This window comes from Onthophagus taurus, chromosome 7, assembly GCF_036711975.1.
Source record: "Onthophagus taurus isolate NC chromosome 7, IU_Otau_3.0, whole genome shotgun sequence".
NCBI classification, from domain to species: domain Eukaryota; kingdom Metazoa; phylum Arthropoda; class Insecta; order Coleoptera; family Scarabaeidae; genus Onthophagus; species Onthophagus taurus.
In genome coordinates this window covers 20,286,614-20,306,063 of record NC_091972.1, presented here as the reverse complement: position 1 = coordinate 20,306,063, position 19,450 = coordinate 20,286,614, and the positions used below count along the sequence as shown (strand labels likewise).

Below are 19,450 nucleotides of genomic sequence, written 5' to 3'. Positions count from 1 at the left end.
ATTAATCCCTGATGCCTTTCCATGTTTTGATACAGTGATTGCGTTTTGAACCTCACTGATTGATATAGGTTCCATGACACTATCCTTTCTTTGGTGTGACGGACTGCTGTCTATTTCCAAATCAGTTTCTATACTTAATAGGTTTTGGAAATAATTTTTCCAAATGTCATTCTTTTCACTATCATATATTATTTTTCCTGTTCCATCTCAGCATAGAGCTGTGTGCGATTTGTGCGTTTGTCTTAACTGTCTAACAAATGTATACACATTCCTGGCGTTATTAGCTTTAAAGTGTACATATATTTCGGGAAAATTTATATTTTCACTACCAACCATTCTGCTTTACGTAATACTTTTCGAAAATACTTAACGATTTCTTTAATGCTCGAAAAACAACTTTGAATGTTCTGAATTGAGTATAAGTCTAATATTAATGACTAAATTCAGTTTTTGTGCTTCATTAATTCTTGTTGTTTGATTCTTTTCTAGTCATATTGCACTTCCATCAAATCCAAGATTCTAAGATCTATGAGATTGTTGATTTCCAATTGAAAATTAAGTAGTTCGTTTAAGATCTTATTATTCTTCTTCTTTTATTCATTAGAGCTGAAAATCCAACTTTCTGGTCTCCCGGTATCTTTTTCTAGCTAATCTTTGGTCTCTTGCTGTCTTAATCAGCCAGGTTTCTTCCATTCTTTAGAAGTATTCATTAAATTTTTTTATTTTTCTCATAGCAAATCTCATTACATCCCCGAATCCACAAAATTCTCTTACAATTTTGTTCCTAACTCTATCTCTTCTTGTCTCTTCCACTATTGTTTTTAAAGTACTCATCTCAGTTGGTTCGCATCGCAGCCATATATCTTGGCCATGAGGTTCGTGTATCGAGAGATAATAATCAAACAAGCGAACTAAACAGAAGGATGATACTCGCATGGGCAGCCTACAGGGAACTTAGAGATATCTTCATGAGCGATATTCCTGTATATTTGAAAAGAAAGGCTTTCAATCAATGCGTGCTTCCTCCTTTGGTTATGACATACGGTTCCGAAACTTTAACATTAACGGTGGCCATTACCAGGAAGCTCAAAGAAACGCAAAGAAAGATGGAGAGGTCGATGCTGGGTGTAACCCTGAGGGACCACATACGAAATGAAGACCTACGAAGAAGAACAGGCGTAAATGATGCGGTCAACATTGTGGTAAAGCTCAACTGGAACTGGGCGGATCATCGTCGCAAGAATGAAGAATGAGCAGTGTACTGTTTGGGTATTTACCCTTATCCAGGGTAAATACCCAAATAAATACCCATTTTATAAATACCTACCCGCCGGGTATTTACCCAGCGCCCATCATTGCTTACAACCCATTCACAACCCAGTATTTATATACTAGGAAAGTTCTTGTCTGCAAGGTATTCCTTCCAATATAGTCAAGCCCAGACAAGATCCGTATCACTTTCTTTTGCATTTTAAATATGTCGTACATACCATTTAACTCTTCCCAGACAGATATGTCATACGTTGCCATGCTGCATGGTCCGACCACGTTAAAGTTCCGGACAGCATAATGCCTAAAAAATTTATCTTTTGAATTTCAGTGTCTTTGTCTCTTTTTGTAGAAAAAGTTACTATTTTGGTTTTATCTGCATTTAATTTCATTTTGCTCATGTCAAACCATTTTTTTGCATCGGCTAATGATGTTTGCGTTTTATTTTTAAGTTGCTGAATATCATTTCCTTGGTTGATAACAGACGTGTCATCTGCATAGAGATAAATGGAAAGTGCCTTCACATTTTCTGGCAGATCGTTTATATATATCAGAAAAAGTAAACCCAGAGGAACACCCGTCCCCACAGATTTCCATTCTGAGTGTATTCCTTTCCAATACACTTGTTGTTCTCTCTGATCCAGGTAAGAGGCTAATAAATTATATGCAGTAGCTTTGAAGCCATATTTATGTAATTTTTCTCTTAAACTTCTGTGGTGTACCATATCAAAAGCCTTGCTGAGATCACAAAAGGCTATTTGCGTATAATTCTGTTGGTCAAAACCATGTGCTATTTTTTGGATAACATTTAGTAACGCTTAGCGATATTCACCTCTAGGTTCATCTTTATAATATTAATTATATGTATTGAGAAAACACAATATTTCCTTTGAAAGATGATATTTTATTCTTAATTATCGGTGCTACAAATTTGTTTCGGTTATTAAACCATCATCAGGCACCACGTCTAATTGTCAATAATAAGTTTTGATAATGTAGGTGGATAAGACATATCAAGACGAACCAACAATTTCGCTTTTTTAACAAATAATTACGCATTCTTTTAGTAAATAAATAGATCACAGAGATACACTACATTAAACACACTACTAATTGAAAAGTAAAAAGTTAAAATTACATAAAACTCGCTAAAAATAGTTAAAAATGCAGTAAAATTAGACACGTTAAAATGGAGAACAAAACAACATCAATTCGTCTTGATATGTCTTATCCACATACATTATCAAAACTTATTATTGACAATTAAACGTGGTGCCTGATGATGGTTTAATAACCGAAACAAATTTGTAGCACCGATAATTAAAAATAAAATATCATCTTTCAAAGGAAATATTGTGTTTTCTCAATACATATCATTTAGTAACGCTGTTGTGGTTGATCTGCCTTGTATGTACCTATGCTGATATTTGGTTATGAGATCTTCATCTTCTAAATATTCCATTATCCTTCTCTTTATGACCATTTCAAATACTTTCGACATCGCCGGTAATATTGATATAGGTCTATAATTGCCACAATCGTTTGGGTCCCCTGGTTTCTTAATTGGTATTACTTTCGCTCGTTTGAGTTCCAGTGGGAAAATACCTTCTGTCAAACATTTGTTTAGTACTACTTTCAGTTGTTTACTAATTTGTTCTTCTATCTCTTTTAGCAGTTTTACGGATAAGCCATAAATATCTGTTGTGTTAGCTTTTCATGTTTTTAATGATTTGTGTGACGTCACAGCTTTCTGTAGCTTTTTTTGCATTTAAGAACTTGTTTGATTTTAATGTTACCAGATCCACTGCTTCCATTTGACTTAATATATTATTTTGTGTTAAAACGATTGACTGTCCGATAGCAACATTGACCAAAAATAGCCTTATTCAAAATCGCACCGTTTTCAAGATGAAGGTCTTCAAAGTTCCAGAAAAAAAGTCGTTTTTCCATCTTTAAGCTAATCTACTTGTACGATGAAAATAAAATTTGGCATGGCGATTTAGTATTATTACATGCTTCTTATGGTGAAACTTTCCGAAATCAGCAAAATTACAGCAATGAGAAAAAATATCCCCTTGTGTACTAATAGAACTTTTTCGTGGATTTACAAGCACGAAATTAGCATCACCTAATAGGCCAGTTATAATACTAAAAATAAGGTCCAATCCAACGATTGGATCCACGATCCAACATTCTTAAAATTTCCTTTTTTTTTAACTAAAGATAGCGTTTCATGTTTACGTTTTGTTATACTCTATCAATAACGGAAACTCGTGGGAATCCCCCATGCTAACTATTCTTACTACCAAATTATACAAACGCCATGTGACGAAATAATAAACATGCCGGATTATAGAACGTACAATTTTGTTGAGTGCCGGATTATAGAGTTGATTATAATCGTTGTCAAACGCCGGATTACTGGATGTGTCGGATTAGCGAGTTTATACTGTATGTGAATTTGAAAATTTTCGGTACCACGGTTTTCTTTTTATCGCGAATTAAATAAAAAAAGTACCCGATTATTGAGGATGCCGGCAACTTTGTCCACTTTCCGATTTTTTTTCTAAACAACTATGTGACGAAACAATTTCAATTTTGAAATTTTGATGTTGTAGCCTGATGTGTGAACGAGGGGCATGTTTTATTTTTTCGATATTCCAGATAATTTTGCGGATAATCGCGATTTAATAGGATGCAGTTATGTCCAAAACGGCTGAGTGGATTGTAACCAAAATATGTCAAATAATTGCGTATGTCGCATTCCGTTATCAGTTTTTCAAGGATATGTCTTTATTTTTTTAGAGCGAATTATAAATTAAAAGGAAGTAGAAATAAACCATACGCGGAGAGGAGGGTTCTGTCCAATCCGGCTGGTGTGTGTTCCAGACAGGACGTCGCGCCTTTATTTTACCTACATAAAGAAATAAAGGCGCGACGTCCAGTCTGGAACACTCACCAGCACCATGTCTTCTGATTGGAAAAATTAGAAAGACATAACTTTGAAAAATTGATAACGGGATGCGACAAACGCAATTATTTGATATATTTTGATTAAAACACCTTATTTTTATTCAGCCTTGGCCGCAAGCAACTTCTGTTTAATTAGTCAAAGCAGCTACAATTTCACCTGAAGCATTTGTGAGAAGCTGTAATATATACTTAGTTACTGGCGAGCGCTACACCTATGGTTGTTGATGTCATGAGTTCACCTATTGACCGGTCAAAATAGATTTGCCACGCTGTACATTTGCCATTTATAGGACAGACTTTGAATATTAGATTTTAACTTCTCAAACATTTGTTTATTAAAACAAATTAACTTATTAAACGACAAATTTGACGCGATGAATATCAAGAACGCTTAATGAGTCAGATCTGTCGTGATCGTTGTTTATTGGCATTAAAATGTTAAATTGATTATAAAAGATTCAATAGATGGAAGTTTTGCTATTTGTCGCAAATATTTTTTGAAAATTTCTTTAAAGTAAAATTAAAAATTGATGAGTGAATTTTTTGTTTGATGTTTACAACACAAAGAAAACATCTTCAACTTAAAAAAAAAAATATTATAACATGCTTTTAGTCCTTCATCACGACCGCAAGTTGTTAATGAATTTTTTGTAGACATAACGGTAACATAGCAAGCAACCTTTCGATGACCGCTTTAGTATATTTTTTTGATCTCTTCGGAAAAAAAATTAAATAATTTTTAAGATTTCATTACGAGATTTTACTCATCATAATTAAACCATCTATTAACGGTTAAACGAACTAAACGATTTAATAACAATTACAGGTAGTACTTGTAGTAAATCACTTTTAGATTACAAATTTAGGTTTATTTTAGATTTTCGTAAACCACTTTCTAAGGATTTTCAATAAACAATTATACTTAAGTGTCAAAAGCAAAAACGAAAGAAAATAAACCGTTTCGTAGAATTCTTCAACGATTTCACTCCCATTTTCCGGATTTCCCGATTTCATTTCCGTTACGGTGGATTCACTGGGTCATTTTGTACGTGATTTCTCTCAATTTTCCCGTTCGTTATAAAAGGGATTTTTACTCTTCTCGAGGTAATAGTACGAAGGCTACTTTACCGTGCTTTAGCTTTGAAATTCGTAAAGGAAGCCAAACAAAAACTGGTTTGAGCTCGAAATCATTTCCGCCGGGCCGGATTTCTATCCTGGAAGTCCGGTTGCAAAGTAAAAATAAAACGTAATGAACCCTTTATTTGCTCGGTATACGGAAAATATTGATTCATTAATAAATGAGGGGGGCGCCGAAGCGGAACGGTACACCTTCACAGGAAGTTTGTGTCTCGGCCCCAGCAGTTTCTGCCGTGTTCAATCTGGCGGACCGGAATTGCTCGACCGTGATCTGGTCATGTTTTATAGCTTTGGTAACGGAATTTGACGTATTGGTATTGGATAGATCAATAAAGTGGAACGTTGTTTTCAAATTTTATTTTGTTTATTAGATTTATGATTATTTTAATTAAATTATTCTCTATGTTAAAATTACACTTAACTAATAATTTTTTTTGCTCATATCACCAAGATGGATGCAGTTTCCTTCATTGACACCATATTTTCTATCAAATTTTGGTCATTGCTTCGACACAAGTGATCTTCAGGAACAACATCAGAGGATTCATAACGATCTAGCTAGTATACGTAAACTAGCCCCTAGATAGTAGATAGTAGTCTGGGGCCGTGTGATCATGCGATCTCACTGGCCAATTAAAATGCCCTAATCGAGAAATGAAATGGCCTGGAAAAATGTTCCTCAAAATCTCCATGCATTAAGAACTCGTTCAACATGTTCCGCCAGTGACAGTGTCCGAGTTGCTATTGTCACCTTAAAAAAAGTATGATCCAATCGCATGTGCTAAGTAAACAGTGTACTATGGAGCACCCGAAAATGTTGGTTGCCCAAAACCGAGATTTTCTTGGTTTACATGTCTAGGAAGGTGAAAATGCGTCTCATCGCTCATCATAAATTTCTTGAAAAAGTCAGGCATTTCGCTGTTTAGCTGCAACAACCTCTGACTGTCCAACTGGCTGACACCAGCTGTAGAAGCATCTCAATTTTGAACGAAAACATCTTCAAATCTAAGGTCAACATTCTTTGAAATTGATTTCAATGCTGAATTATTTTTCGATGTTGATTATTTGATACTATCCTTCATAGCTTGGATGTTGTCAAGTGAGTTCAGATTATTGACGAATTATTTCGCAAAAACATTGAAACTATATATCCGGGTTTTGCTAGCGTATACCTTACCATTTTGAAACACAATAAATTTTTTGATTGTCACTTACATATCATTATTAACAAAGGTCGCCTGTCAAAAAAAAAAGAAATGGTATTTACCACCAAATGAAAAAGTTTTTTTAATAGGGTGATAGGGTGACTTTTTGCGCCACGTAGTACAAGTCTTCTATTAAGATTTTTGTTATATGAATGTCTTTATACACTCAAGAAGTCTTAATTTACTTCCTATCATTTCCTATCAAGAATTTTTTGACTTTTATTTTTTAACACTATCCGAAGTTAACAATGGAGTCTTTTATCAAACATTCCTATCATTATTCATAGAATATAATCCAAAGTATTGGATTTAGTACGGATCCTTGATCTACATCTTATCTTATTTTAAACACCTTACCACTTGGTGTTACAATTTTTCTCTTGAAAAGTACAATTTTGTTTTTCGAATTAGATACTCCCCTTTCCTCACGTTCCTTTTTTCTAAAACTCTTATGATCTCGGTCTACTGGAGTTAAAACCATATTAAATTTCTATAGATACCAAGATATACATACCAAGATTTTTTCCATTTCCTTAATGCTATCGTTTATACCCGAGTTTATACCCTACTTATAATATACAGAGTTGATCGTCCTTCTTTCACATCACATTGAACTTTATGAATCATTCCTTTTCCGAAAATTCCGTTTTGAGTTCCTTAAGGGGTGTCTAAAAGGGTGTCTGAGGGCACAATTCTATTGCATGCAAGTTTAGACATACCAAAGAATACTAAAAAAGTTCGCGAGCGGCAGGAAGAGTGTGGCATGCCACGTAATGTTTGGACACACCCTTACTCAAATTTCTAGGATGCTTTTTATTGAAGTCAAACATTTCAGTTCTTTTTCAAATGTCGTCATCGTTTCAGAAGTTGGCAATCGTTGAGGCGATATTCATTTTTGAGAGCACAGGTCTAACTAATTGATTGTTGGTGCAGTCCCTAAGGTTCCTTAGCCATCAAGTTCCGTCTCATTCGTATGCATCTCTTGCTTCTAATTGCATCTCAAGTTCCATGTGCCAATCTTTAACTCTGTTTTTACAGTTTTGTTCACCTCTGTTACCCCCGGAGATCTGTACAATTTAGTTCTAGATCAAATACTTTGACAATTCCTCTGCCTTCGGGATCCAATATCCATCCTGTCGTTGCTTCCACTCAAAGCTTTTTACCGGCTGGAGTTGGATCACTTATACCCATGATTGTTCAATCTTTATTTGAATTAGCGTTACTTTACTTCTACCACGAAAAGGTGCAAGTTTGGATTTCTCCTTTAGTCGGATTAGTTTCCAAAGGCATTTCCAAATGCCTCCAGAGGTTGACAAGGTGTCTTTATTGGACTTTTCGATTAGAATCAACCCAAGTCACCGGAACTCAACTCAACCCAACTCTTTAAATCAAGAATTAAAAATATTTGCAGGTACATAATTTTCTTTATATTATTTTTGCTGCCGGGTTGAGAGGAGTGGCCCTCTCGCCATCGAGTCCTATGAGATCTATTGTACCTTAAGCCCTCCAAAGGTTTAGGGCTAATCTAGGTCCTTGATGAACCAAGTTGTATCGCTCCAATGTCTTGTTCCTGTATGTTAGTAGGTGTCAGGCGAATCATTCCGAAAATTTTGTGTCTTAGGCGCCAAGACGGCTAAACCTAAATGTTTCAAGGTCTAGTGTTAGTTTTAGTGTTACTTCTAATTAGTAAATTTGATCATGGGGCATTGCTAGTTCAGGTGGTCTAGGAGACGCTCTTCCCTATGCTGCCAGACCACAAAAACTTCGTCCGAGTTACGAAACCACTTGTAAAACGCCACAGAATCTTGGCAAGGAGCTTCGCTAACTGGTACGTTGGAGAATTTATTGCACTCACAATATCTGGTTTATGAATTTTAGGTAATTCATAACTTTCCAAATCCCTCCAAGGGTTTAGAAGGTGTTTTTATTGGACTTTTCTATTAGAACCAACCCAAACCACTGGAACTCAACTCAACCCAACTCTTTAAATTAAGAATTAAAAATGTTCGCAGGTACATTATTTTCTTTATATTATTTTTGCTGCCGGGCTGAGGAGATCTATGAGATCTATTGTACCCTAAGCCCTCTAAAGCAGTGGTTCTCAAACTATGGTACGCGTACCACTGATGGTACGCGAGAAGTTCTCAAGTGGTACGCAAAACAGTTTATATTTGCATTATCATTATTGTTTTTTTTTGTTCAGTGGTACTACCTGATTTTTAAAATAGCCTTAGTGGTACGCAAGGATATAAGTTTGAGAACCGCTGCTCTAAGGGTTTAGGGCTAACCTAGGTCATTGATGAACCAAGGTATATTGCTCCAATATAATGTAATGTCTTATGCACCCTTTGGCACAGAATATGTTCAGCGGTGTCTGACTCGTCGTTGCAAAGTCGACATGTTTGATCCTCAGCTTGTTCAATGTAGATGATAGTCTTTTACGGGTGTATGGCAGGCCAGGAAACCTTAGGAGACGCAGTTATCATACAGTCGGGTTGGGCTGCCTTTTCATTGCCCTCAATATCTTTGTGATTTGTATACCACCATTGAGTAATTTCATTGCCCCTGGCGAGTTTTCTCAGGTTGCTGATACATTCTTCGACCAATGTAGATTCACATGTGTAGGCCTGAATTGCCTACTGTCCGTAAAAATGTTTATCGTTGCCCTTTTCTGCCCCTTTTCATGGTTCAAAACGGTGCAGAAGTTTATGAAAACAACTTCGTGTCTGACATACTTTGTCTAGGGCGTCGAGCATCATTTTCTTCATAAATTTTGCTTTTAAACGGTTGTGTCTTTCGCAAATTGGTTCGATTTTAGTTTTTGTATATAAGACCTCTTTACGAATATTGTGGAGGAGATTATTTGGGTGTCTAATTTTAGTCAACATTTTTAGACAACTTTCGGCTTTCTTCATTGTTGTCTTGATTGAGTTTGGTGAGCATTGTGTTGTTATATCTCCGTGATCGAACAGCGGTCGACATATACTTTTATAAATTTGTGTTGCAGATCCTTATCTTCGTATGTTAGTGACCTAAGTGTTTTGCCCGTTTTGTCAGTTACGTTTGGACTCTTTTGTAGTCTGTTTTAAATTTTAGTTTATCGTCCATGTTGGATAATGCTCAGATATTTGATTGTTTTTGAGGGTTTTGCAACCGATGTATGGAAGAGGCTCGGATATTCTATACTGCGGGACCAGTATCTGGAATTTATCGGGATTGGAGGACACTCTCCATTCATGTTCGATGGTAACTTGGATGTTTTTGCCATGTGTAATTAGCTAGTCTGCGTTTATTGCATTAGTGTCTGGTTGGTAAATATCGTAGCAATAAATGTTATAAAGTTGGCGATGAAGCAGATCCTTACGGTAGAGTGAGTGGTACTCTTTGGAGAGTGGAGAAGGAAGACGATATGGAATTTTTTATTCTGACGTTCAACATCCTCTTGTGGAGATACTTTTATAATTTTTCCAAGTAATTTCCAGCTGCCCCATTTTGAATAATAGTGTTTTTGTCCAAGAGTATTTAGGAGTATTTTAGCAGCTTGAATGTTGTTCGTGAGGATAATTAAAGGATGGATTGTGGATTCTTTAGGTCTGAAGTCCAATAGGTATATGGGGATTTTATGTTTTTGTAGGATCAGTTATTCTACAGTTTCCGAACACATGTAATAAGGTGATATGATGGTGGCTTATAAGGTGGCTTTGTGGGAGTGAGTGGTTAGCACCAGATTTAGGGATTGTTATGATTATGTTCTTTCATATTGATGAAGCTACAGCACTTCTTAGCTAAGTTATTTAAGTAACTTCTTGGTTATAAGATCAGACTCAGGGCATGACTTTTTTCCTTTAGCTAGATGTTAGTCATATTCTTCTTGAGTTAGTTCCAGTATTTGATCATGGGCTTGTCTGGACATGTTCAAGAATCTTGTGTACCACTCGTTTATAAATTACTGGTGTTTATAATCGCCGCCTGCTTTTTCTGTTAAATCTTGCAACATCTAATTCAAAGTTTCAATTTCTGCTAAAAGAATATAAAATATTTTTATCAATTTCCTATCTGGTTACCAAAATAGATTAAAATATGTTATTAATATAGTTACAATTTGTTTCTTATCAACACAAAAAATTATTTTTACTGTTTTTGTTATTTAACTTCGAATGAAATCAGTTGATTCACAAATAAATTTAGTTTGAAATTGTTCTATCAACGTTATTGGAAAGCTGGTATGATTTGCGAAAAATCCAATAAAAATGTTAGATGAGTTTCAGTTAATTCGCGAAAAAAAACCAATAAAACGAAAAAATCAACAGAAATACCAACGATAGTGGTGGACACGAAGAGAAAATTCTGGTGAAAAGCTCGAACATTGGCCCCCTAACGATTTCAGGGTTGTACTACGTCTTCGGCGCATGCCCACGAATATTCGTTGTCGCCTCTATACTATTTCCACTGCATTATCGCTGCTGTTTCGCGCAGTTCCAGCTATAGAGCTGTTCGTTCAGCATTGAACCGGCGTCTTTAAAAACGTTTTTTCACCGATTTAGAACTATTAGAAATCGTACCGGTCTTAATTTAATAATATTATAATATATTTCAAAATAAATATATTTAATTTTATTTTAGTAAGCAGTTGTGTTCGTTTGATTTAAGGGTTGGTTAAACGGTGTAGTGTTTCAATATGTGTAGTTGAGAGTGTGTAGATTCATATATTTTTTTTAAATTTTGGTATTTATTTTTTAATTTTGTGCTGTGTGAAAATGGAAAAGTTCTGAAGATTGATTTCGTGAGGAAGAAAATTTGTAAAAATGGTTGAACGTGTGGAAGGATTTTTGATGTACCGAAAACAACCTGTCTACAGAATCTTTCAGTATCTTGAACCGTAAGTTATTTCTTTTTACACGCCCATGTTGTAGGATTAACATTTTTTTAATAGTGGTTATATTTTTTTGTAAACATATTCTTAATTTTTTTTGATTACTCGGCGTAAAATATTTATATATGCTGACATCAATTTTTAAGAATTTTTTTGTTTACTTTTCATATTTTTAGTAATAAAATAAATTTCCAATGATTTAATCGTTTAATGATTCACTCTACATTTGATAATTACAACCTTTTTTTTCTTAAACGTTTGTTAACCGCTTTTGTGGTCTCGAATTTCTCTACAATCCATTTCTGTATAAACATTTCGATCCGTACTCGTGATTCAACGGCCAAGGTTTCAGATAACATTAAAGGATAAGATTAAAACTAAAGTACAATATTAAATCATTTTGATTTTTTATTTACGAAATACTAATAATAATAATAATAAATTGAGAATTGATATTTTTATATAACCGCAAGATAATTGCTCAAATACCTAATTACACATCATTTATATACTGTAATTGACACCTACCGCAAGTAATTCAACAAGGCTTGTTTTTTCTTGTACTCGATTATAGGAGAATTTTTATAGATAACATGTTTGCCGCACGAGAGTTGCTTTTTACGCAACGAATATCGATGTGATATTGACACTCTTTGAACACACGTGCCTTGATCATCGCATTGTGTAAACAAATTTTGTTACCTGGCGCTTGGATAAAAATAACCGGTGACCAAACTGTGGGTGAGATAGAGGCAACGTTTAACGATTGTGTATATTGAATTTCCGCCGTCTTTACCCGTGAAATTGGTCGTAGCCGAAACGATTCGATTAACTTTAAGTTTTAAGAACCAACGTTTGCACTTAAAAAGTTAAACCGCATTCCCCTTCGGGAACTAAAAGAAAAAGGAACGAAGTTTATTGAGATGAAGCTTCCGGAAAGAAAAAAACGAAAAAGATAAGAAGAATCAAACCACTATTATTGTTTAGTTTATTGAATCTAGTGATTATGACAGGTTTAAAACCCGTTAGTAATGTCCCGGTTTGTTACGGACATTGCCCGCGTAACTAATGCCAGACGTTAATTTTAATAGATACCGGGTGACAGATAAGCAAGTCATACGTGACCCACAACTACAAACATCTGTGTGACAATGACCAACTGCCGTACTGGAACTTAATTGCTACTTATGATCACTAACCTGTGTTCTTATGTAATCAAGAATTTTTATTATATCTTATCCGTTAATTTATCTATTCATATTTCTATGTCGTCAAGTTATTATTCAAATGTTAATCCAAAAAGTTAAGAAACATTTATTAGTAATAAAGATGTTGTCAAGGAATATTGTATTAAATTTCTTATCACGAATCGTGAAACGCATCAAGATAAGGTATATTAAATTCAAAATGAAATGATTTACCAAAAATTAATTTGCGTCATATATGCGCAGATTTTTATTGGACGTTATCATGTTTAACACGCTTTCAATAGAGACCAAAATGGATATTATTTATTATAATTAATGAATTATATTAAGTTAAAACTAGAACTAACGCTACACTTAGAACTAGAAATATTAGGATTTAGCCATCTTAAGAGACGCGCGGCTAAACCTGAATGTTTCTAGTTCTAGGTTTAGTGTTAGTTCTAGTACTAGTGTTAACTCTAGTTTTAATTGTTATTCAGCGCTAGATTATCGTAGGTATATTTATATTGAACTAAAACTAGAATTAACACTAGAACTGGAAACATCCGGGTTTAGTCGTGCGTCTTTCAAAACGGCTAAACTCGAATGTTTCTAGTTCTAGGTCTAGTGTTAGTTCCATATTTGGTTCAAAAATAATATACAACAACCTGGCGCTGTCTGGTGTTAGTTCTACTTTTAGTTCATTTTTAGAAATAGACGTGTTTAGTCGTACGTCTTTCAAAATGGCTAAACCTAAATGTTTCAAGGTTTAGTGTTAGTTTTAGTTCTAATTTTAGTTCAGTCTTACTTCTTTTTCAAATGACGTCACTATTTCAAAAATTGGCAATCGTTGAGGCGACATTCATTTTTGAGACCACAACTCTAACTAAATGATTATTGGTGCAGTCCCTAAGGCTCCTTAGCCACGAGTTCCGTCTCAATCTTATGAATCTCTTTGTTCAAAATGCATCTCAAGTTCCATGTGCCAATCTTTAACTCTGTTTTCACAGTTTTGTTCACCTCTGTTATCCCCGGAGATCTGTACAATTTCGTTCTAGATCAAATACTTTGACAATTCCTCTGCCTTCGAGATCCATCCTGTTGTTTCTTCCACCCGACGCTGTTTACCGGCTGGAATTTGGATCACTTATACCCATGATTGTTCAATCTTTATCTAACAGATAAAGATTTTACTCTACTCTACTTCTACCACGAAAAGGTGTAAGTTTGGATCTTTCTTTAGTAGAATTACTTTCAAAAGGCATTTCCAAATCCCTCCAGAGCTTTAGAAGGTGTCTTTATTCGACTTTTCGATTACAACCAACCCAAGTCACCGGAACTTAACTCAACCTAAATCTTTAAATCAAGAATTAAAAATGTTTGCAGGTACATCTCGCCACCCAGTTCTATGAGATCTATTGTACCTTAACCCTTCCAAAGGTTTAGGGCTAATCTAGGTCCTTGATGAACAAAGTTATATTGCTCCAAGGTCTTGTTCTTTTATGTTAGTAGGTGTCAGGCGAATCTTTCCGAAAATTTTGTATCTTAGACGCCTAAACCTAAATGTTTCAAGGTCTAGTGTTAAGTTTAGTGTTAGTTCTAATTAGTAAATTTGATCATGAGGCATTGCGAGTTCAGGTGATCTAGGAGAATGCTGCCAGAGAAATATGCATAAAGAACTATTGATTACGAAGAATATTAGCATTATGGAATAGTTTTAAATGAAGCATGATTAAGTTTGGACAATCTCCTAAATCTTTTTCGACCACCCCTCACCACATCAGGAACTTTTCAATATTCGAAATTTTCTCCCACACCTGACATATGCAGATGGGCAGAATTACTAAATAAAAATATAGAGATGCTTAAAATGTTGATTTGTTTTTGGACTAGTTTTAACTTGACTTGCTACAATTAGTGTTGAGAAACAGCTATAAATAGGATTTTAAGTTATTTGTTATTTAGCAGGTTCTTGAAAATGAGAAGATTTAAAGTTATTTCTTGAGCTGTTAGTGGCTATTGTTCATCCTTTGGATGATAAGATTCTTATTGTTGGTTCAATTCAATGTCAATCTACTTGATTACTAAGGGCTGCCTTTCAGGTCATTTTCTCTGATGCTGTGTTATTAATGTCTTCATAACCTCGTTACGACTGCTATTCATCATCAGCAGAAAACGTTTCTGCAATAAAAATGTGAAAAATGTAATGTAGTTAAATTTTGTGTTGTTATTACCTCCTCAGTTAGCTGATCCTAAGAATATTAATTTGTTTTTTTAGGTTTAGTAGTGTTGTTAGAGAACCTGACCCTAATGTATTAATTACTGTTTAAGATAATCTTATAATATTCTGCTTGACAAATATTCTATTTTAGAAGCCATCATTGCCTAGCAAACTCCTATTGTTATTCCCCATGATTTTAGCAAGGCAATTTAAATATTTAGTCTTAATCTCTTATTGGCAGTTCTCAAATTTCTTAATATTTCTGATCTTAATCTTCTTCCGTAGTAACAACCCCTGGTGGTTTTAGCCTGCTCAATGATCTTCCATTTTCTCCATCCATTACACAACCATCTTATTTTCTTAACTCCCATTCTTCTCAAATCGTACCCACATCATCCATCCATCTTTTTCTCGGTCTGCCCTTACATTTCTACTCATAACTCTCTATGTTGTCCTCTCATTGCTTTTTTATCTCATGTACCCCATTCATCTGAGTTTGGACTAATTTGTGATTCATTCAGTGTATTCATCATCCTTCCGCATCCTAGGATAGTGCTAAATGTTAATGTTAGCTCGTCATGGCAGATCCAAAAGTTTTTACAAGAAAACTTGAAGAAGACTTGCAGATGTATCAATATAATTTCAAACAGACTATTTCAGTATCCCAACCTGTATGTCCGTTAATCACCAAGTTGGTTGTCTCATCGCAATCATATTTAGCACTCAGATAGGATCAACTACGAATTCACCTTTTACACCCTCTGCATAACATTCATTCTTTAATTGCTATACCCGATAAATTAATTCAAAGTCTTCTAGCACTCAAATTCTACCTTATCTATCGCTATTAATTAATTTTTCGTCTTTATTCCAAACTTTTGTGATTATATCATTTGTAATTTGAACACATTTGTATTATTCTTTATTTATAGATTTTTTAATGACATCCTGCCCAATAAAAACAGATACTTACCTCTCACTGAAATGTCACATGACACTGTCAACTGTAATTTTCATAGCATCTAAACGAAAATGTTTTACAGTCTAAGTATAGAGTGGCGTTAATGAACTAAACCCTAAGGCGCAAAGACGATGAGTACTTGTGTTTAAAAATAATAGAGCTCGCCTTGAACAAATTTAAACACCGTCGGAAATAAAGCGCGGCAATTTATTTACCGCGGATGACAATACAGTGTTTACGTGTGACGTAAACTTGAAATAACACATCTAACTTTTCGTTAGCATCATCTTGAATATCGAAAAAAAAGAAGAATTTTGTGTGCTGGAGCAGCATCTGCGCTCTGTATGATGTTTAAAGACCACTAAAGCTTTTGATAAACAAACTTTCCGGGGGCCGAACTACTTTGCACAAGCCTAGAAAATTTATTTTTAACCTACGCCTTGTTATGCTACACCTAATACGCTAGACTTAAAGGAAGCTTTTGAAACAGTACATTTACCCCAGATTTTAAGGTATTTCAAATGTCAAAAAAATTAATCAATTAATTAAACTCTTAATAAAGGCTGGCTAATCAAAGTTTACTTCTTCATTTTCATTTAATTAAATTTTAAAGGCATAGAATGACCAATTACGAACGGGACATAAGGAAAGAAAGAGAATTTAGCTCTGGGGAAACAGACTATTAATTAAACTTGTGGAAGTAATTTCGCTTTGGTATACCAAACGTAATAATTTACTTAAAAGAGGAAGAGACATTCCCGAGAGTCGTCGTGTAACATTATAAACGACCGTGAATATTTCGGGGAATCACTTCAAATATATCATAAAATATAAATAGATGGTCTCCCCGTAGTAGTATATTGCGTGAACATTTACAAGAAGCGTTTATTGGACACTTCCCACAGCTTGACGATGTCTATATCCAAGAAAATTAATGCGATACATGAACAAGTGCGTGGAAAAAAAGTTGTCACGTGAATATTCAAATGAATTTTTTTTAACAGCATATTTGTATGCCACGGTTGTCCCAAAACGTTTTTAGGCAAATTCTTTAGAATGTCCAATTTACGTGTAGAGATAGCGTGTTGAACCATAACTCAATTTGTTAGGTTTAGATTATATTCGGTTTTTAGTCACGGCATTTTACCATAACGGTTTTTGAACATGAACGAATAATTAAATTGAAGTTTATACGTTACACTATAAATATTAAACTTTTTTCATCATTCTCGGGAAGATATACAACAAGTGAATTTTTTAATAAAATATTCTACAATGAAATAGATAGATTAAAAATGCATTATATAACGTTCTTTATATAATGCTTTATTGAGAATTAAGTTTTCTTTTCACGTATGTTTGACGACAATGATTACAACGCATAATTATTCATATATTCTTCGTCTTGTGTTGTAGTATCTTAGCATCAAAGCGTGAGGTATATCAAGTGCAGGAAGGTGTCATGCACTAAAGTAAAAAAAATAGGAATTAATGGTCGTGCCATTTAATAATGGCAATTCTAGTACTGGAAATGGCTATCATATTAATATCTAAAGAGGTGAAGGAGTTAATGTTAGAATTGATTGTAGTTAAATATGGCGAATTTAGAGTTCATATTTGTTCTCAAAAGAATTATTTTTTGGAACTTGGTCATTAGAATGTAGGTCTAAGTAGTCTAAGATTAATTTTTGTTGGAATATGATAAGGTTCTGCAATTCACTCAAAATGTTTGATTCAATATTTATCAAAAGTCTGCATTTCCATCTTGTGTGGCAAGTCTATCCTCAAGCCATACGCAAATTTTTATTTGCGACCTATTCCAATACTTCCAGCGATACTTGAGTGATTGTTTATGATTTTAATATTTTACAAAATAAAACACTCTTGGATTTGATCACATTCCTTTTATTACTACTCTTGAAGATTTACAATAAGGTGTGGGAAGAGGAGTAAGTGCCAAAAGTGTGGGCAATCGGACTCATTCTACCACTTAACTAAAAAGGAGATAACATAGTAAGAATAGTAGTAAAGATCTTTGAAAAAATAGTAGAAAAAAGATTATGACACCAAATCGAACCTTTGCTATCAGACAGATAAAAGAAATCATTAATAGCATTCTTAGATATGGAAAAGGTGCCTTTGATAAAGTGCCAAGAGCGAAGATATGTAAAACACTAAATAAATGTAAGATAGGCCCAAAATTAATTAGAGTTATTAAATGTATGTATAAGACAACAAGAAATTTCGTAATAAGCTTAAGTCCACTATTATTTATAGTCTTTATGGTTGAACTGATCAAAAAGACCCAAAGAAAAGTAAAAGTCACAAGGGTTCATCTTCTCTCTTTGATTCTCTATTGTTGGTCTGTTAGTGGATCTATCTTTTTGGGCGTTTATCTTGATTCCGGGCTGTGCTTTGAGGAACATATTTTGACATTATGTAGTAAATTAAGTGGCATCTATTTGTTGCGAAACCTGCGCTCGAACGTATCTCCACCAGTTTTACACACAGCATACTTTGTGCTGTGTCAGTCCTCAATGACTTATGCATTGTTAGTCTGGGGCTCTGCTGCTGGTTTTGACGCGTATTTAGAATGCAGAGAAGAGCTATACGGGTATTAAGAAATTTAAATTATAGAAGCTCCTATATTGATTTACAAATATTAACTCTACCGTCTCTCTACATTCTCGAATGTGTTACATATGTTAAAAAGAACATTAATAAGTTTGACACGTATAAGCAGGTGCATAACTATGATACTAGGAAAAATAGCGATGTGATACCCAAATATACACGATTAACAAAATGCCAGAAAAGTGTGAACGCGATGGCGGTGACATTTTTTAATAAATTGCCATTACACGTCCGTCAGTTGCCATTGAAGGGCTTTAAAGAGTATATTAAACAAACTCTTGTTACAAGGGCGTACTACTCGACCTCCGAATATATGAGTGACAGTCTTGAGATGATTTCCACCTTTGGCACTTAATGTTGTCTATTGTAATCTTATGTAATTTTATATGTTATTTTATTTTATATTGTTTTTCTTTAATATGACACTATATAATATGTGTAAAATTTGACAAGTGTGAACATATTGTATTGTATGTGTAACACAATAAAGATTATGATTATAGAGTAACTTGCGTTTCATAGCACCAAAAAGAATTAGCAAACCAATGAAAACCAGATTTTCTGTTTATTCTATCTTTATTCCAGTAATTTATTACTTTCCTCAGTCTTTCATACTACCTTGGTGAAAATGCTTTGCTATTTGTTAAAGATAACCATTTTCAACATTTTGTCATCATTTTCATTTGAAAATGTTTCGAATCTTAAAGGATCCCTTCTATTTCAATTTTGACTTCTGTATCTTCATATTCGCATTCGATAGTGCTATCAGATTCGAAATCTCTATGTTTATCCTTTATAACAGCAACGCATTTTGTCAGAAAAGACTTTTTCTCCTTCTCTTAGACCTGTCGGTGTATTAATTTGGAAGTAATTGTACAACTTTTTAAATTCCCACACAGTATCATCTTAATTTGAAAAATTTTCGAATCTTAAAAGATCCCTTTTTTTCAATATTGACTTCTGTATCTTTATATTCGCATTCGTTAGTGC

The 19,450-nt window shown here is 34.2% G+C and overlaps 1 protein-coding gene across 2 annotated transcripts in view; it reads left to right on the top strand.

Annotated features, from left to right (window-relative positions):
* LOC111424643 (protein tyrosine kinase 2 Fak) overlaps window positions 1-19,450 on the top strand; it is a 109,881-nt gene that overhangs the window by 1,541 nt on the left and 88,890 nt on the right. The window contains exon 1 of one of the 2 annotated variants that reach the window (XM_023058258.2): window positions 11,105-11,463. The exons of the other annotated variant lie outside the window; for it this stretch is intronic. Within the exon in view, the coding sequence (XP_022914026.1) occupies window positions 11,390-11,463 (74 nt within the window). The 5' untranslated portion in view covers window positions 11,105-11,389. Of the gene's footprint in view, window positions 1-11,104; window positions 11,464-19,450 lie in introns of those variants that run through there. 2 annotated transcript variants of the gene reach the window in all.